Source organism: Haliotis rufescens, unplaced genomic scaffold, assembly GCF_023055435.1.
Source record: "Haliotis rufescens isolate VD_foot unplaced genomic scaffold, xgHalRufe1.0.p SCAF_38, whole genome shotgun sequence".
Taxonomy (NCBI): Eukaryota; Metazoa; Mollusca; class Gastropoda; order Lepetellida; family Haliotidae; genus Haliotis; species Haliotis rufescens.
Genome location: NW_025964090.1, coordinates 3,522,871 through 3,543,655, shown reverse-complemented (window position 1 = coordinate 3,543,655; position 20,785 = coordinate 3,522,871). Strand labels below are relative to the sequence as shown.

The following is a 20,785-nucleotide window of genomic DNA, read 5'->3' as shown; positions in this document are numbered from 1 at the left end:
TAAATTGTAATTTTTTTTTAAAAACAGTCATAACAACAATGGCAGTGGGATCATTGTACATGTTCAGTCTGTGAGAAACCTTCTGTCTTCAAGCCAGAATTTATCAGCACTGACCTTAAGACATCATAAAAGACGGACTATTTTAACGCAATTTCCACACCTGTTTATTGTCTTTCTATTACTACCCTGAAGCTTCTGGCTGGTGGTCAAAGTGCAACATGACATTGTGTTAGGAAACTGCTCTCAGAAACAGTGACAGTGAATATTCTTAATTATCAACAATCAAAATGTCAGTAACAATTTGCCTATTCTCAAGGTACACTTTGTGATGAGTTTTCAAAACCTTCTTACAAGTTCTCACCATTCGGCATAATTTCAACAGTTTAAACTCCTGGCTATGCATTGAAGTCTTAAACAAGAGACAATCATGGGAAGTCTCTTTTGACACAAAGCACAGACACAGCCTTTCACAAACAAGATGACATCATATGGGACCAAGATAACAGGGACATGATAACACACTGATCTCACTCCATCTTTGCAGGGATCCCCATTAAATCCTTGTCCTCACTCATGGAGGTACCTGTAGTGCATGTTTGAGGCTGTTATCCCAAATAGGCCCTGTACAACTGCATGTTAGTGTGCAAATCTTTTAGTTCAAAAAATCATTTAAAAAAACAAATACCAGTATACTATAGATAATGTATCACTAAATTTAGACTATCAATGCATAAATTAGCATTCAAAACTGGAAGTCATCAACAATTTGAAGTTAGTTCCAGGGCATGTCCATCTTGTATACATTATGTAGAGGATGAATTTCATTTTATATTTATTTGCCCCGTGTATTATAAACCTTTGGATACTGTTTACCAAGCCGTACTATTGAAGAAGTCATCCGACTATAAATAAACAGTTATTTAGAATACTGAATGTCACACAATTGTGTAATTTAGGAAATATCTCTATAGGACATACCAAGAAGTGAAATCTCACAACTCTGTACAACTGTATTACGTTTTGCTTTGACTTTATCATTATGTAATTGCACTGATGAGCTATATAAAGGAGTCACTAAAGAATTTGAATTTGTATAGAGACTGTCTGCTCTTAGTTTATCAGCCAGTTAACAGCTAACCTACTTTTTTTACTTTCAGCATCAGGTCTTAACACTGAGAACATGCGATCCAACTGAAACGTATTGTGCGAGTCCAACGGCGGATGACATCTTTTGTTTGTTTGTTTGTTAGTTTGTTGTTAAACACCACACATAGCAATATTCCAGCTATATGACGGTGGTCTGTTTTGTTTGTTTGTTGTTTAATGCCTCACACAGCAATATTTCAGCAATATGACAGCTGTCTGTAAATAACCGAGTCTGGACCAGACAATCTAGTGATTGACATCATGAGCATTGATCTACACAATTGGGATACAATGACATGCATCAACCAAGTCGGCGAGTCTGACCACCCGATCCCTTTACTCGCCTCTTACGATAAGCATGGTCCCCTTTTACAGAAAACATGCGTTGCAGATGTCATGTAACAGCTCAGACTCAATAAATAGCTAACCAACTGATAGTCAATACTTCACTGGCTTGTATACACAATATTCCTCCATCACCTGAATACACTGCATCGAGGTGGTGTAGAGATATTTTCAACAAGTCTCTAGCTGCTTTGAGTGAGAGGGGAGCCTATGAGAACTCTACCCATCAACACTCAGATAACAATGGTAAATAACAAAGATGGCTAAACCATGATAAACGGAGAAGCAGACATGAAATGACGCTGACATTGAATCTGAAAAGAAACATGTCTTTTTACACAGGAAAACTGGTGGAGAAAAATGCATTCCTTAACAAATTCCTGTCAGGTCATAGAAACATCCCAGATGTCAAATCCTGTTGCACTGTCATAACATTGGTTTTACACATCTCAATGTCGGGCAATGGTAAGGTGCTTGGATGAGGTCCAATTTGACATACCGTATTTCGACGTAATAAGCGCCCGGGGCGCTCTCAAAATTAGAAATAGGGGGCTCTTATTAGACAGCCTGAAATGTTTATATACGACAGATATATTTTTCCAGAATTGAATTGCCCGTAATAAAGGGTGCATATAACACACGAGTGCGTATTATTCGTGAAAAAATAAGTCTTGTGTACATTGATCAATCAGAAGGGGTGCCAAGTGGGATTGTTCACTAGCAAATATATTAGCAAATATAGGCGTGGGCGCTTATTAGAGCGGGGCGTTTATTACGTCGAATACGGTAAGTGATCAGTCCAGCCCTATTTCATAAACTGACTTAATATAGACATGTGTCACCACTGCACAGCATAGCTGTCAAATATATTCACGGGAGTTTGAGGAACACTGTGTATACAAGCCCATGAAGAATTGATTATGAACCAACAATTCAAAAACTAAAAAAATATTTTTAAATGCCTACCCCAGTATTTGCCCAAACATGTTTCACTAACATTACAAGTTTTCTTATCATTTTCGCAACCTGGACAACTACAAATAGTATTGATAGTAATTATGCTGAGCACTGTCCTAAATAAAGGGGGTCCAGGGCACCTTCGGGCTTTTTGCCACGGTATTTGTTTGTTTTGTTTAACGCTGCACTCAGCAATATTCCAGCTATATGACGGTGGTCTGTAAATAATCGAGTCTGGACCAGACAATCCAGTGATTGACATCATGAGCATCGATCCACACAATTGGGAGAAGATGACATGCATGCTACGGTATTTGAATCTGAAGTGAGTATGGTTTTACGCCGCTTTTAGCAATATTCCAGCAATTTCACGGCGGGGGACACCAGAAAAGGGCTTCACACATTGTACCCATGTTGGGAATCAAACCCGGGTCTTCACGAGACGAGCAAACGCTTTAACCACTAGGCTACCCGACTGCCCTTGAATCTGAAGACCCCTTTACCTCTTATCATAAATCAGGATGAGGACCCCTAGATTTTCATGTTTAAATTCAAACCCTGCTAAGCTGTAACATCTGTAAAGGAACATTGGGGTAAGCGAGTAAGATCTTATACTGTATGTGTACAGCCCTGTCAGTGTAGACCTCACTGTAGGTCTTCCCCTTCTGCCTACCTAGGTGAACACAGGTCTTCGGCAGAGTAGGGAATGCACAGTATCTCAACCCCGCTCCATGACATTACAATTACAGAGTTCAAAACTAAAGGGGTCCTGGTTTCTTGAAGTTTGCTGCAATAGAATTTAAATCTAGGGATTCCTTAATCTCTAACATTCAACACTTGGGTTTTGTGACCCATGGATTTCCAGCTAAATTTTGAAGTCATATTATATCGGCTCAAACAAGTCCAGTCTAGGCATTTCTTAAATGATTACTGGTGCCATTGGTCCAAGACGATGTGTAAAGCTCCCACAGAGATATTAAGAGAAAACAGCAGTATGTTCCTCATTCACAGAAATATCACAAAAGTAAGTTACCATGACAATATTAACCCATCCTACTGTCACAAAGTTACTGAAACCACAAAGGGTTAAGCCAGCTGAACCCTCAGTATCCTTTGTATGCCCTGTGCTTGCTTGAAAGCTTTCACAGATTCAAATCCTGAGAATAACCCAAGGGAGATAACACATAATCAGCAACTCACAGCACTCAAAAAAAAGGCATGCTTTTAGCTCTTCTATGTAAACACTGTCTTCCACCAAGAGTAAAATACTGCAGATGCACAGAAACAATAAAATATGAGTGTGGCTTATCTCCCTTTGGTACTGGTTTGTAAGAGTTTGCCTCCAATCCCGCCAAGACTGACACCATTTACTGTAAAAATGTCATTTCAGGAGCTTGGTCGCAACAATGCACAATTGACACACCTACTGGCGAAAAACAACAAGCTTTAGACGGACACTTCATAGGAGGAATCATACAGGCTGCGGCTGTTCTCATTGCGCTGCTGTCGAGGGTTATCTCCCCTTTGTACCTGTTCCCGACTCTCGACAGCCTTACTCACTTCAAGAGCTCGAACAAAAGACAATGGTCGATGGGGCCCACTACTGGCCTCTGACCGGATAGCACCCATTTGAGAGTTGCTCGGAGTCCTTGTGCCGGAAATGCCCGGCTGGGGGTGATTGTTGATAATATTTGGCGGGTGGCTTGTCACGCCCCCTGTTGGATGATTAGTCCTCTGCTGATATGCTACATTATTATACTCCACATAGGGACGATTATTTTGACTTGTGTTCACCACAGAGGGATAAAACTCACGAGGCGGCGAAATGGAATGACTGCGTGGATATTTATAAGTTTTGGGACTGTTGCTGACAGCCTTATCCATGTATTTACGATAACCCAAAGGTATCCTCTCCATACCAGGGCTGTTGATGCTGGTGGATGGAGGAGTGATAGGTGTGTTTATACTAGTCTCTTCAATCGTTGCTATCGGAGCACGGCTACGCTCCGGCAAGCCCTGTGGTCGACCTTCTCCCCGTGGGTGGGTATCACGAGGCTGTTGCTCAACACGAGGATACTGATGATTATGGTGTGGCTGATCACCACGGGGATGGGGATCAACGCGAGGATACGAGTCCACAACAGGAGGGGCGTGTCTCGTCCGTTGTGGGGAGCGTTCGTACAGATTTCGGTTTCGTTGCATCCTTGGTGATTCCCTCTTAACATGGTTGGGCTGGCTGGCTTGGAAGGATGCCCCCACTGCTGTTGGCTGAGAGGTGTCGAACAGGTTCGTGTAGGATGCAGTCTTCTTTGTGGAGGGAGGTGAGGGCTCACAGTCCAAAGACTGGCTGCCCTTATAGTCCTCGTCTTCCCAGTTGGAAGGATAACGCAACTACAAGAAATACAAAAATAATATCAATGGACACATTATACAATATTGTGAGCACTTACAAAGTACTTTAAGTCAAGGGTTTTACAACTATTACATTATTTGAGATCTCAATCTCATTTGAATTTCTTTCAAACTCCATTAAAATTGTTTGATAGGCATTACTTAGAAGTTGACGGATAACAAGGTAGACACAATTTTATGGATAACAACTTTTCACAGTATTAAAGAAGTTGTTATCCATAAAATTGTGTCTAACTCCATTAACATTGTTAATTTGGAGTCCCAAATGTTCACTCATCTTGAAGAAATTATTTTTGTAAACATTTGTGTAATACAGCATTGGAAATATACCCTAGCATACTGGTCCATGGCTTGTAAAGATTTCAAAAGTGTGCTTACAGCATGTATAGAACACTGCACATTTCCAAAGACAATATTGATAATAATCAGTCATGGCAAATAGCGATCATGGTGGAATTTATAATCAGGGCTCAATTTAAGGAACTCGATTTAACCTGCACCAGGGGCATGTTGTCATGATAGCTAGTTGCACCAGACTAAACCAGGTTGCACCCTGATCTCATAAATGTATTATCAAAGTTGAAACACAGATGCATAAACTAGTATAAATGAGGAAAATCTAAGATCTCTGATGACTGTGTCATGTGTCATGTGTCATGAATTACACAATAGGATGCACTGGTGCAGGTTTTATAAGGCTAAATCGAGTCCTGATGATTCTATGATACCTATCGATTACCTCGACAACAGAGCCACATTGATTTCTATCAATTTATTGGCATATTAAAACATGGAAGAACACATAAAATACCAAAGCGTCAATATTGGTTTTGCAGGCGCATAAAGATCTTTATCTTAATATTTCAACTTTATAAATTTAGAAAGGACAAGGTTTCACTGTGTGAAATATTTTCAAAATTCTATAAGTACCAATTTAGCTTTCAAATTTCCTCATATCTTCACAAGAACTGGTTCAGGTCCTACTCTGCTTTGTTTTGGTTGTTGTTTAACACCGCACTCGGCTATATTCAAGCCAGTCGGTAAACAATCGAGTCTGGACCAGACAATCCAGTGATTGACATCATGAGCATCGATCCATCGAAATTGGGATACAATGGCTTGCATCAATCATGTCACCCGATCCTGTTAGTCGCCTCCTACGACAAGCATAGTTGCCATTTATGGCAAGCATGGGTTGATGAAAACCAATTCTACCCCAGATCTTCGTTGGTCCATTAACTTAAGAGAGTTATGAGTAATAAAACTCTATTAATTTCCAATGCTGAATGAAGATTAAGATATGTAATTTTTAACGAATACATTAATAAATTTTTAGACATGAACAAATTTTGGGACCCCAATAATGTATCACAAACACTAGACAAAGGAATTGATCTCATCAACATGTTAAAACTATGCCATAAATATTACAAAAAGAGATAAATTCTTGTTTCAGAGTGTTAAAAAAGATTATCAACTGGTGAATAATTTCCTATGTAGAGTTACAAAATGAATATATTTCCGTCAAAAAAACTGACAACACACATTCCTGACACTTTTAACAGATTCAAAAATACATGCGAGGTATTGATCCACAAATATGATGTATGCGAGACAAGAATAACATCATACACACATTACACAAGATCAAATACATGTACTCCAAGAGCTCTCAGCACTCAAATACTAGATATATAAAAGTACACAACACTAAATACATGTATAGAGGAAGATCTTTTCCAATTTGGACATAACTTCAACACGAAATACATAAAATTCAACATTCCCACTACTCCAAACATGCAACAGTTGTAGGAATAAAATTATCTATCTTTCAGCTTACACATGTTTCAAGTCAGACAACATTTATCTATGCATGATATGGATATGCAAGCATAAACGGAAGGTATCTGAGCTTAATGATTTAACATGCCAGACAATGTCAGTCTGTGCACAACCTTTTGTTGGTTGGTTTGTTGTTTAACGCCCTACTCAGCAATATTCCAGCTACCGTATTCGACGTAATAAGCGCACAGGGCGCTCTCAAAATTAGGAACAGGGGGCTCTTATTAGAATATTATTTTGGTGAAAAAATAAGTTGAAAGATAAATTTCGTGGTTTTATGCTGACAGCCTGAACTGTTTATGTACGACAGATATATTTTTTCAGAATTTAATTGCCCATGATTAAGGGTACATATAACACATGAGTGCGTATTATACGCGAAAAAATAAGTCTTGTGTACAGTGACCAATCAGAAGGGTGCCAATTGGGATTGTTCAGAAGCCAATATATTAGGAAATATCGCCGTGGGCGCTTATTAGAGCGGGGCGCTAATTACGCCGAATATGGTATATGACGGCGGTCTGTAAATAATCAAGTCTGGACAAGACAATCCAGTGATTGATATCATGAGCATCGATCCACGCAATTGGGATCGATGACATGCATCAACCAAGTCAGCGAGCCTGACCACCTGATCCTGTTAGTCGCCTCTTACGACAAGCATAGTCTCCTGTTACGGCAAGCATGGATTGCTGAAGACCTATCTGACCCGGATCTTCACAACCTTTTGAGTCTACTAAGCCCGAACCTGTTTCTTGATATCGTTTTCAGTGGATCTTAGTGTTAATATATGGACTAATATTTACAAAGCTTACTGGACCAAAACACATTTGACCAAACCCGGGCTACAGACTTGTGGCTAAAGTCACAGCATGTGACATAAATAAGATGTTAAATTTCATTGAATGTGTTTACAGCAATAGGTGTTAACCAATGTTCAGGCCACAATAAATTATCATATTTTCAGCCCTGTCTGTCTCACTCAAAAACACCTGGCCTCACATCCTTTTATTGTCCCCCATGTACCGACAGATGAAGCAAATCGCTCTACATGTTCTCCAATCTTCCTATACTTTATGGAACATTCTACAAAGTCCAACCAAACATTCATGCGAATCACATCCATCGACAGTTATGTACACAGGTGCCTTGAAGAGTTTGTTTTTCAAACTAAATCAAGAAAATAAATTGCCCCCGGCCTCACAGCATAGAACAGTTTTGTTGAAAATTTAATCAGTTATTGTCCCCTTGTTATAATTCAATATTAGTAAAATCTAAATATTTTTTGACATATGTATACTTATCCTGCATTACTCCTTAATTGCAGATATAATTCAGTGAGTGAGTATGGTTTTACGCCACTTTTAGCAATATTCCAGCAATATCACAGCAGGGGACACCAGAAATAGGCTTCACACATTGTACCCATGTCGGGAATTGAACCCGGGTCTTCAGCTTGACGAGCAAACACTTTAACCACTAGGCTACCCGAACGCCCTGAGATAATTTAGATTAATAGCTGAAGCTCAAGGTTGAAAAAAAAATCCAATTTGAAGAGCTCAGTTGAGAGACGTCCTTGCTGTTCCACGACATTCAGTGATGTGAGGAAGGTGACTTGTCATCAAGGTCACATGACAGAGGCAATGGTCCATGCAAAAAGTAGGAGTGAAAAGCGGAAACATCTTTATTTCTTCACCCAAGACCATAGCTGAGCACTGTCTGAGCACTGTCTTTTTGTTGTCGTAAGGTCAGCAGTGAATGAATGCATTAAAGAGTAAAGCAGGATAAGTGAAAAATATTTTTAAGACAGTTGTTTTGGATAATCATCGAAAGTGGTACTTATTGTACGGCAACACTGCACTGTACCAGACACCTTCCTCCTTTTTTGTTTTTGATGTCCAATTTTCGATGTAAATAAATTGCTTTGATATTCCAGTGGGAGGTTTAATTGCATTGAACCATACAAATGCAAGTAGATTATTTCTTGGTGCTTATTTTGAGATTCACCACCCTTTTTTTTTTAAATAGTGACTGTCGTGTTCGGCTACAATAGAAGCAACAAACAAACATGGTGGATAGGTGTCTGGCAAAATGCATTTTTACGGATTGTACTTCCTTACTGTGTACATACTGACCCCACAAGATACCATCAAGTGTGTCTCATACAGAGTTGATCGGAATAGAAAGTTGATGACAAGACACAGAGTACATTGAGGGTAACTCACTCATACACCTCACAAATGTCACCAGCCACCTCACTTAAAAAGACAAACACACTGACAACTTATATTGGTTGAAAATGTTTGGGTTTTTTTTAGTTAAAATATCCTGACTCAGGAACAATAAGTATGAGTCAGGATAACATAAAATATGTATTTTTTGGAGTAAAAATATTATTTATACTTATCCTGACTCATACTTATTGCTCATGCGTATGAGTCAGGATAAGATAAAATTTCTACTTTTCATGTGTTAGCCTAATCACTTTCATAATTTGAAATATCATAACGCCCACTTGCCCAAAGCAATCTTGGCTCTTAAGGCTTAAAAAAATGATAGTCTTGGTTCTCAGTCACCCCCCGTATCATCATAAAGTTCGCCGCACGCTTCGTTTTTATTTCCATTTTAAAAATAAAATTTAAAAAATCCTATAATATAAGTCCATTGGTAGTCAAATACTGTATTCCATTATTTAGTTCATCATGAAATACATCTATGTGGGGAGGCCCTTTCCCAGGTTGATTGTACACAGTTTTTTTATTGATTACAAAACTGTTTATTGGTTGGAACACCCCCCCCAAAAGACACGCCCAACCCGCACTATATTTTCAAAAACCATTGCCTGAGAACCAATTCTTTTACTTTTTGAAGCCTAACAGAGTCAAAACTCAAATATTGCTTTGTGCAAGAGGGTTCCAGAACTTTCATTTTATGTTAACAGCACAAACCATTTCATTGTTAGCTACCAGTACTGGTGTAAGGAATTAACGTGTTCGACGTAATAAGCGCCCAGGGTGCTCTCAAAATTAGAAATAGGGGGCTCTTATCAGAATATTATTTTGGTGGAAAAAACAGAGTTGAAAGATAAATTTTGTGGTTTATGCTGACAGCCTGAAATGTTTATATACGACAGATATATTTTTCCAGAATTTTTCTTTGCCCATAATTAAAGGTGCATATAACACACGAGTGCGTATTATATGCGAATAAATAAGTCTTGTGTACATTGATCAATTGGAAGGGGTGCTAATTGGGATTGTTCACTGGCCAATATATTAGCAAATATCGCCGTAGGCGCTAATTAGAGCGGGGCGCTTATTTCGTCGAATACAGCAGTTCAAATGTCAAGACTGATCATTGCTCATCCTCAATGACCCAAAGTGTTATCTCCCCTCTATTATGATATACACCCTGGACTGATTCGCCACGAAGGCTTCATTTCGGAAGTTCAGAACCAGCTTAGTACGGAGCTTCTCCCCATCAAGAGTGTAAATTGATTGGAATCTTAGGGCTGGGATGATACACTAACTGTGCGATCCGATAGGTACAACACCTTGCTCACAAACCTATACGTATCAATACTTGCATGTGCTCTTATCTGTGATGCGTAAGTCATCATTTTCATAGACAGGCTGACAAATACCTGGCACAATGTCGATTTACAGTTGGCAATGTCAAGTATGGCGCAATGGATCAAAATATTTCCATTTCACTACTAATTTTCTCTACTAATTAGTCTTTGGAGTATCAATTATTGTAGCAAACAATTAAGGTAAGAATTGATATGTCTTACCTAGTGTGTGACCGTGATCAATACTTGTATTTAGAAGTAACAAAATCACGATCAACCAAATTATCAGGGTATCGTTCCACTACTGGATTGGATGGGTATTTTCAGCATTGTTCAGCAGTAACAAAATCACGATCCACCAAAATATCAGTGTATCGTTCCACTACTAGATTGGATGGGTATTTTTAGCATTGTGTACTTCAGTCCCCTACTGTAGCCACTTCTCTGATCCATGAGACAAGTAACTTTCTGTTTAGTCCAGTGAGATCAACTAATAAAACTCCACACGATACCACAAAAATGTACTGAAAATGATGCTAAGTTTGAGGAAGTGGACTCAAAAGTTAGTGTCACAGACTGGTTTTGTTTGTTTGTTTGTTGATTAACGCAGCACTCAGCAATATTCCAGCTATATGACAGCGGTCTGTAAATAATCGAGTCTGGACCACACAATCCAGTGATTGACATCATGAACATTGATCCAAGCAATTGGGATCGATGACATGCAACAACCAAGTCAGCGAGCCTGACCACCCGATCCCGTTAGTCGCCTCTTGCGAGAAGCAAACTCTCCTTTTACAGCAATAATGGGTTGCTGGTGACCTATTCTACCCCGGATCTTCACGGGTCAACAGACCGGTACTCTGAATCAGGATCAAAATGAAGCTTTGGAAGCAAGGGTATTTATCACAATGGAGTGGACATGTAATACACAGGATAATCCAGGATGAACACTGGTTTGAAATGCAGACTGATGATCAATTAACGTTTTGATTCTTTCCCATTCATTGTCTACACCCCTCAAGACAATAACATCAGATAAAGTAGCAATACTTCAAAATGATATTTTTACCATATTCTGTCCAACAAAAACATTCACCAGTTCTAGGAAAGTTTGAAATAGCCATGACAGAAATGTGTTTCAAAACCTCATCAGCTTGAAAATTGAATTGACCGAAGTAACACTCAATGGTTATTTCTCCAAAAAACACATTGAAATGACCTGATACAGTTTTTTAATTATCCAGTACATAGAATTCATGATCAATTCCATAGCTGAAAGCTGGAGTGAGTGAGTGAGTGAGTGAGTATGGTTTTACGCCACTTTCAGCAATATTCCAGCAATATCACTGCAGGGGACACCAGAAATGGGCTTCACACATTGTACCAATGTCGGGAATCGAACCCGAGTCTTCAGCGTGATGAGCTAACGCTTTAACCACTAGGCTACCCGACCGCCCCTGAAAGCTGGAACTAATCAATCTTTGATAAAGTTCATAAGCAATATATAGCTACTGACAACAAGGGACCGCTGTAAACTAAGTCATCTAGCATCACCTTGATTACCTGAAAGAGTTGATCTCAGAGTGTAACTTATAACATTCTTTCATGTTTACATTTGCAAGTTAGAACATCTTAGAGTTCCAGCATATTGCTGTATGGATGGGAACACTACAAAATTTGGTCATCCATTATTCCTGACCTTACACATCAGGTTTCTTTCTGCTGTGCGTTCAATTCCAAATTCAATTTAGCTCCATGAAATGGGTAACATACCTGTAGATCTACATTGAAAATGATTATCTTCTTATTCCATTGAAATACAGTTCCAAAAAAATTGGATTTTGGCTCAAAATCGTCACTTTCGCTGTTAGGCATAGAAAATGTGAACTATGAATCATGAATAACACAGAAATCAAATTCTTAAAAATTATATTCAATATGCATATGGATGATATCATTTACATAAATCAGCATGAATACCTCTCCACAGTCTCACTTAATGTTAACCAGTGCAAGGGGAGGTAAGTCATGAAAATAGATGACGAGAAGTTGCGCAACAGCTATCAATGAAGCAAAGAGAAAGCTGTGACAATGTTTATGGATCCCCCAACAAGTAATAATGATGTTATAATATGATAATACAATCATCCCAGCATCAGCCAGCTGGCAGCTGTTACCACAGCAGAATAAATCCCAAGTCTTTGTCACACGGCTGATAATGCTATTGTGTCAGGATTGGGACAGGTTTATTTACTTCAGTGGAGGAGAATGAGTTCTACAAAATGTTCCCCATATTGACCAAGTTAACCTCATTGTCACTCACATTTTCCATTGATAGGTTTTACTTTTGAGAAAGGTGCCAAGCCCAGATTTTTTATTTCTCAATCAGTGCAATTTGAAAGTAATTTTGAAAATACCATTACATGGGATCCCTTCTAAAGTGGTCATAACTCCAATACCTCAGCATAGGCCTATGACAGTAATGTAAGTGAGTGAGTTGCGTTTAACACCGCTTTTAACAGTATTCCAGTCATATCACGGCGTGTCAGCTTAATGTGGGAGGAAAGCCAAAAGTGATGCAGGTCTCAGACGTTTACCACTTCGATGAAACCCACGAGCACGGGGATGGTTCTAACAAACCTAGAAACATAATTAGGGCGAACCTGGATTCGAACCCACAATCATAGGTTTCTGGAGAGCCCAAGGGTTCCAACTCTGCACAGCGAATCGCGGTGCCAAAGACAACTGGGCCACCCGTGCCCCCCAATGACAGTAATATATAAGTACAAATTGTTCTCATATTTGTATTTGTATTTCTTAAAGGTTTTTGACAATCATCTGGCCAACAGCATGAAACCACATGAAAACTAAGTTGTCAATTTGAAAGACATTACTAATACTTGAACAATGATAAAAAGAAAGGATTTATACCATTAATACATTTTTAATATTTTTATAATTTTCCTAAAATTTTAAAAACATTCATAGTGGTGTGATGGATGGTCCACTGCTATCTCCTTTATGCCATATGGTTAATGAATACAAAAGAGCTGTTTTTTAACTGTTGCTAAACAGTAATTGATCCAGGTGCACACAAACATGGTCAAAAGTTTGACTAAACAAGCTTTCAACAAGTGAACACCAGATGCCAGGACTTCCTGGTAGTTTCAGTTCCAATCAGATCTTTTACTCCGATACGATCCCTCTCTGCATGAAGATTTGAGAACACTTTCTAATCAGCATGGAAAGGGTGGAGGCTTCTAAGGTCTCGGTTTGGTTGGTTTGTTGTTTTATGCAGAACTCAGTAATATTCCAGCTATGTGACAGCAGTCTGTAAATAATCTGGACCAGACAATATAGCGATTGACATCATAAGCATCGATCCACGAAAATGGGATCGATGACATGCTTCAACCAAGTCAGCGAGCCAGACCAACCGAGGCCATTAGTCACATCTTACGACAAGCATAGCCGCCTTTTACGGCAAGCATGGGTTGCTGAAGACCTATTCTACCCCGGATCCTCACAGGTCCTAAATTCTCAGTACAAGTGAGCAGCACATTCAGACCAGCAAACCTGATGTTTGTATCTCAACATTATGTACATAATGAAGGCTTTTCTGTTATACTGTTGTGGATATTTAATACACGCTGTCTGTATAAAATATTTATATACCCTATCGTTTCTGAGTTCCGAGGCATCTACCATACAAAGGATAATTACAAGGGTTTTCATTTGTTGAAATAAAAATGTCCACATTGAGGTGGTAAAGAAATGAAGCAAATCCTATCAGAAAGTTAACATGATTGGCTCAAACCCTCTCATCCTTCACACAGATTGGACGGTCCAAAGTTGCTCACTGTTCACTTGACGAGACCATCTCTGGTGTCCTCAAATCTCGAGAGGCATCGTATCATATCGGAGCAAGAGATCTGATTTAATGAGAATGTTTCGCTTCTAGTCCTAAAACGCAGCCATTGTGACCCACTTGTCTGAAGTTTGACATGGAGACCAACTCTTTTCCAGAATCTACCATGCTCGAATATCCCTTGTATCATGTCTCCATTTTATTACGATAAAAACCCTGGACCCTATTGCCACCAAAGCTCCATTTCTGAAGCAACATTATGTCGATCTCTCTTATCACTAACTCAGCACAGAATCTCTCCCTCGTTGGTGTTAGCTGACTGGACAGCTATTTGTATTATCCTGACATTAAAATCAGGCTCAAAACGAAGTCATAATAGCGAAAGGGTCCAGTACCTTAATGGAATGGGGCTCAAGAAACTTGATAATCACAAATGAGATTCCACATGGATACGTTAAGTGATGCATTCATAGTAAGTCTGAAAATCTACCACTGAATTCTTAAAAGATAGGAAAATCCAAATGTAAATATACATATCAGTATATTTGTTACTCGACAGTAATATCTGTGTTTTTGGCAATTGAAAGGGGTATTACATCATAAATCATCAGGAAACTTCGAACAATTCACTGACTATTTCTTACAGTATATCATGGCCCAAGCCATGTCAAAATTGTGTTACGCCCCACTGGCAATATTGATGGAGTAAGTATGAATTTATTCCACCTTCAACAATGATCCAGCCAAATCACGTCAGGCAGACACCAGAAACAGGTTTCACATATTGCAATCTCATGTAAACTCAGATCTTTTACTCTGATGAGATTCCCGACTGCGTGAAGATCTGAGGAAACCTCCACAGGAGGTTGTGTTCTCATGCGAAGGTTGAGGCTTCTAAAGTGTATGTGTGTGGTTTAACGTTGCACTTGGCAATATTCCAGCTATATGACGGCGGTCTGTAAATAATCGAGTCTGGACCAGACAATCCAGTGATTGACATCATGAGCATCGATCCACACATTTTGAATCGATGACATGCTTCAACCAAGTCAGCAAGCCTGACCACCCGATCCCGTTAGTCGCCTCTTTAGTCACCTTTTACGGCAAGTATTGGTTGCTGAAGGCCTATTCTACCCCGGATTTTCACGGGTCGAGGCTTCTAAAGCCTAGGTATGAGTGAGCAAAGTATTCAGATTTGCTATCTAATGTCTCTATCTTGAACCTACATAAGAGGTTGCATTCTCATGCAAAAGTTGAGGCTTCTAAATCCAAGGTATGAGTGAGCGAAATATTCAGATCAACATATATAATTTCTGTATCTCTAAAACGAACAAAGACGACCACTTTTGAATGTAGACTAATAATATAACTTAATCTTTCAATTAGTTTGAACAGTCAAAGTTCGCTCAGGGATCAACAGACATGACTTTTATGAAGCGGTCCTCAAATATTCACACAGATAGGTGTTGTATCGGAGTAAGCAATCTGATTTTATTGAGATTGTACACACTGTATACTTTGGGAATTGAACGTGGGTCTTCAGCGTGACAAGCCACTGCTGACACAAGGCTACCCCACTGCCCCCATGTCAACTTAAGACTGGATAGCAGATATGTAAAGCAAATACAACTACGTGGTTTAAATACTAGGAGACAATACTTCAAACTCAAATATTTACCAAGGATGTCATTGAATCCTATTCCCAGACATGTCAAAGTAAGTGTAATAGTCATTTACAAAGTCCCGCTTTGAAATGAAATACACACTGACAAAATGTTTAACACTTAACATACACAATACTTACCCGAGGTTAATTATTTACATCAAAAGAAATAATAGTTACAAAGGTTGTTAGTGTGCCATTAACAATAAATTGAATGTATCATTGTTAATATTCTGATGGTTCCAGAACATTACTAAATCTTACAAACATTACGACTTCATATGTTAATATCAAGACACATGTTTAACTTTAACATGTAATAAGGCAGACCTAATGTCCAACATCTTTTAAAAAATTACAATCAAGCAAGGCTTAATAATATAGAACCTAGAATTAAAGGTTTGAATCTTACCAACAGCTCTTTAAATTGAATTCAGCAAAGATATCTCCTTATTGTCCAACATAACTTACCACCAGGGCTGTCATTCAATAGCGCTAAATCAATAGAATTAGTCTCAAAAAAGGAATAAACTGTCTTTAGGAAATATTCACCATAGTACAAATATAAAACTTATTTGCGAGTTTTGGCTTGGTTTAGATATCGGATAAAACATGTAACTAATAACAGTCATGTCCAAAACAAAATGTTTTGCAAAACAGAAAATACAATAATTTTCTCAACAAAAAGAGGACTGAACAATTACAGAAAACTAATTGGTAATTCTTATGGCTTAGGCTCCACAAAAAGTTTTTCTGGTAATTTTATACCCAATTATCATAAATCCTGAAATTCTTTTGAAAACACTTGGAGGCAGTGAAGACATTTTCAAGTCTGTTTAGCTTATTAAAACGACAGCCCTACAAACTTGTAATGTTTACAGATACTCTCCCTCCTACGACGTCTGCAACTACATCCGTGCATACTCCATCCCAACTACGACAGTGCAGCGGTGACGTAGACGATGTCAAAGTGGGATGCTGATACTGAAAGTGTGTACAACCTTATAGCCTACTCACACTGTTGTTGACTGAGCGCCCGTCTCGCTGGATCCCGTTAGAGCTGGCGTCGGAGTAGAGCTTCACATCTTTGTCCGCGGCCACGTACGTAACCTTTGACGACTCGATCTGTATTGTCCTCGTCTTGGGAATGTAGGCAACTAATCTGTGTGGAGGAGCAGGGAGACAGACTTTACAGATTGGGATGGACAGTTAGCTCACATCTCAAACTTGGTATGGACAGTTAGCTCACTTCTCAAAGTTGGTATGGACAGTTAGCTCACATCTCAAAGTTGGTATGGACAGTTAGCTCACATCTCAAAGTTGGTATGGACAGTTAGCACACATCTCAAAGTTTGGGTGGATGTCGAGATCATAGCTCAAAGTTTGGGTGGATGGTGAGATCATAGCTCAAAGTTGGAGTGGATGTTGAGATCATAGCTCAAAGTTGGGGTGGATGGTGAGATCATAGCTCAAAGTTGGGGTGGATGGTGAGATCATAGCTCAAAGTTGGGGTGGATGTCGAGATCAATGCGGGGGATTACAGCTACATCAACATACTCACTTAGGCCAGTGTGGGGACTACAGCTACATCAACATACTCACTTAGGCCACTGTGTGGGACTACACCTACATCAACATACTCACTTAGGCCACTGCGGGGACTACACCTACATCAACATACTCACTTAGGCCACTGTGGGGGACTACACCTACATCAACATACTCACTTAGGCCACTGTGGGGGACTACACCTACATCAACATACTCACTTAGGCCACTGTGGGGGACTACACCTACATCAACATACTCACTTAGGCCACTGTGGGGGACTACACCTACATCAACATACTCACTTAGGCCACTGTGGGGGACTACAGCTACATCAACATACTCACTTAGGCCACTGTGGGGGACTACACCTACATCAACATACTCACTTAGGCCACTGTGGGGGACTACACCTACATCAACATACTCACTTAGGCCACTGTGGGGGACTACACCTACATCAACATACTCACTTAGGCCACTGTGCGGACTACACCTACATCAACATACTCACTTAGGCCACTGCGGGGACTACACCTACATCAACATACTCACTTAGGCCACTGTGGGGGACTACAGCTACATCAACATGTTCACTTAGGCCACTGTGGGGACTACACCTACATCAACATACTCACTTAGGCCACTGTTATGAACTACAGCTACATCAATACTCACTTAGGCCACTGTGGGGACTACACCTACATCAACATACTCACTTAGGCCACTGTTATGAACTACAGCTACATCAATACTCACTTAGGCCACTGTGGGGGACTACAGCTACATCAACATGTTCACTTAGGCCACTGTGGGGGACTACAGCTACATCAACATGTTCACTTAGGCCACTGTGGGGGACTACAGCTACATCAACATTCTCACTTAGGCCACTGTGGGGACTACACCTACATCAACATACTCACTTAGGCCACTGCGGGGACTACACCTACATCAACATACTCACTTAGGCCACTGCGGGGACTACACCTACATCAACATACTCACTTAGGCCACTGTGGGGGACTACAGCTACATCAACATGTTCACTTAGGCCACTGCGGGGACTACACCTACATCAACATACTCACTTAGGCCACTGCCGGGACTACACCTACATCAACATACTCACTTAGGCCACTGTGGGGGACTACAGCTACATCAACATGTTCACTTAGGCCACTGTTATGAACTACAGCTACATCAATACTCACTTAGGCCACTGTGGGGGACTACAGCTACATCAACATACTCACTTAGGCCACTGTGGGGGACTACAGCTACATCAACATGTTCACTTAGGCCACTGTTATGAACTACAGCTACATCAATACTCACTTAGGCCACTGTGGGGGACTACAGCTACATCAACATACTCACTTAGGCCACTGTGGGGGACTACAGCTACATCAACATGTTCACTTAGGCCACTGTTATGAACTACAGCTACATCAATACTCACTTAGGCCACTGTGGGGGACTACACCTACATCAACATACTCACTTAGGCCACTGTGGGGGACTACAGCTACATCAACATGTTCACTTAGGCCACTGCGGGGACTACACCTACATCAACATACTCACTTAGGCCACTGCGGGGACTACACCTACATCAACATACTCACTTAGGCCACTGTGGGGGACTACAGCTACATCAACATACTCACTTAGGCCACTGTGGGGACTACACCTACATCAACATACTCACTTAGGCCACTGTGGTCCACAGAGAGCATAACTACAGTTGAGCCAGCAGCCTCGAGAAAAGGGGTTGTGCCCACCTTTAAACTTCCCTGTAACCTGGTCATCACAACAGAAAACAAGTCATGCAACACATGTAGGTATGATTAATAAACCTCTAGTGGCGTAATCCTATTGTTCTCCGATTGGATTAAATCTCATATATGGGTTGGTTGGTTGGTTTGTTGTTTAACGCCGCACTCAGCAATATTCCAGCTATATGACGGCGGTCTGTAAATAATCGAGTTTGGACCAGACAATCCAGTGATTGACATCATGAGCATCGATCCACGCAATTGGGATCGATGACATGCATCAACCAAGTAAGCGTGCCGATCCCTTTAGTCGCCTCCTATGTCAAGCATAGTCACCTCTTATGATGACACATACTAACATGAATCTTCATGGGACATACATGGAATGATGTAAATTCAAATGACAAATGTCTTCTTTATATTTTAGTGGATAGAATTTGCAACCTTTTTCAAGTACATGTACACCAGCAAGAAATATTTTTAACCCGTTTTCTTAGCTTCATAGAAAGTATGTCTGAAACAAAAAATTGTTCATAAATGTTGTTTCAGATTTTTGTTTTTGTTAGCACATGGTTAGATAAAACACTTCCTCATATGTTTCGGGTTCTAATCTCATAAAAACCTGATGTGTTTTATCCAACACAAACATTAGGGTTTTTACTGCTTCGCCTAACTGGCTCAGGCTACGGCAGAGGTGTCAACCCCAAAATTGACAATTTGGAATTACCTGGGATAAAAGATCACTTACAATGACAAAAATACAGATCACATTGTGACAAAATTTAATCAGACACTGGCATTAGGTTTCATATTCCAGGACCAACATTATCAATAATTACTGTATTCACTGGAATTGAAAACACAAGAGAACTATGATATTTTCCCTTACTACTACAGTGTCTGTGCCTAAAGGTTTTGAGACAACAGGGCTAAACTCATCTACTGACATTTCTAATATCCGTTTCTGTTAACGTACTGATAAATAACGTGAGACAAGGCCAAACTCATCAACTGACAACATTTTAACATCCGTTAATGTTAACGTAATGATATATAACGTATAATGAGCTGAGTTTTCCAGACAGAAAGAAAGTTTATTCCATTTAGGCTTGGACGTGTTTCTGAAGTGGCAGACTGCTGCAATATCTCATCATAAGTGTAAGTAAAAGTGTTTTTACCTGGCGACTCACCTGTTCATTAGTCGTCCTGCCCCTTGACACCAGCACCATATGGAAGCCGGTCAGTCCTGCCACCGGGATGATCAGCAGCCCAATTATACACATTACTACAATACTGGACACAGGTCAAGGACATTGGTTGTTGTTTTTAATGCTTCTATCTACAATATTCCTCTTAAGTGATGGCGGCCTGTAAATAATTCGCACCAGACAAACCACTGATTGATCAGTCAGGAAACCTGCGAAGATCCGGGTCAGAATAGGTCTTCAGCAACCCATTCTTGTTGCAAAAGGCGACTATACTTGTCGTAAGAGGCGACTAACGGGATCAGGTGGTCAGGCTCGCTGACTTGGTTGATGCATGTCATCGTATCCCGATTGCGGAGACCGATGCTCATGATGTCAATCACTGGATTGTCTTGTCCAGACTCGATTATTTACAGACTGCTGTCTTATAGCTGGAATGTTGCT

The 20,785-nt window shown here is 40.0% G+C and overlaps 1 protein-coding gene across 2 annotated transcripts in view; it reads right to left on the bottom strand.

Moving 5' to 3' along the window:
* Positions 1-1,173: 1,173 nt before the first annotated feature.
* The window catches only part of LOC124113803 (palmitoyltransferase ZDHHC5-A-like), a 29,234-nt gene continuing 9,622 nt past the window's right edge, over positions 1,174-20,785 (bottom strand). The window contains exons 5-8 of one of the 2 annotated variants that reach the window (XM_048381337.1): positions 20,315-20,429; positions 19,070-19,161; positions 16,828-16,972; positions 1,174-4,839 (exon numbers count right to left, since the gene is read on the bottom strand). In XM_048381337.1, coding sequence (XP_048237294.1) covers positions 3,895-4,839; positions 16,828-16,972; positions 19,070-19,161; positions 20,315-20,429 — 1,297 coding nt within the window. In that variant the 3' untranslated portion in view covers positions 1,174-3,894. The remainder of the gene's footprint in view (positions 4,840-16,827; positions 16,973-19,069; positions 19,162-20,314; positions 20,430-20,785) is intronic. The other variant, XM_048381338.1, reaches the window with a different exon arrangement.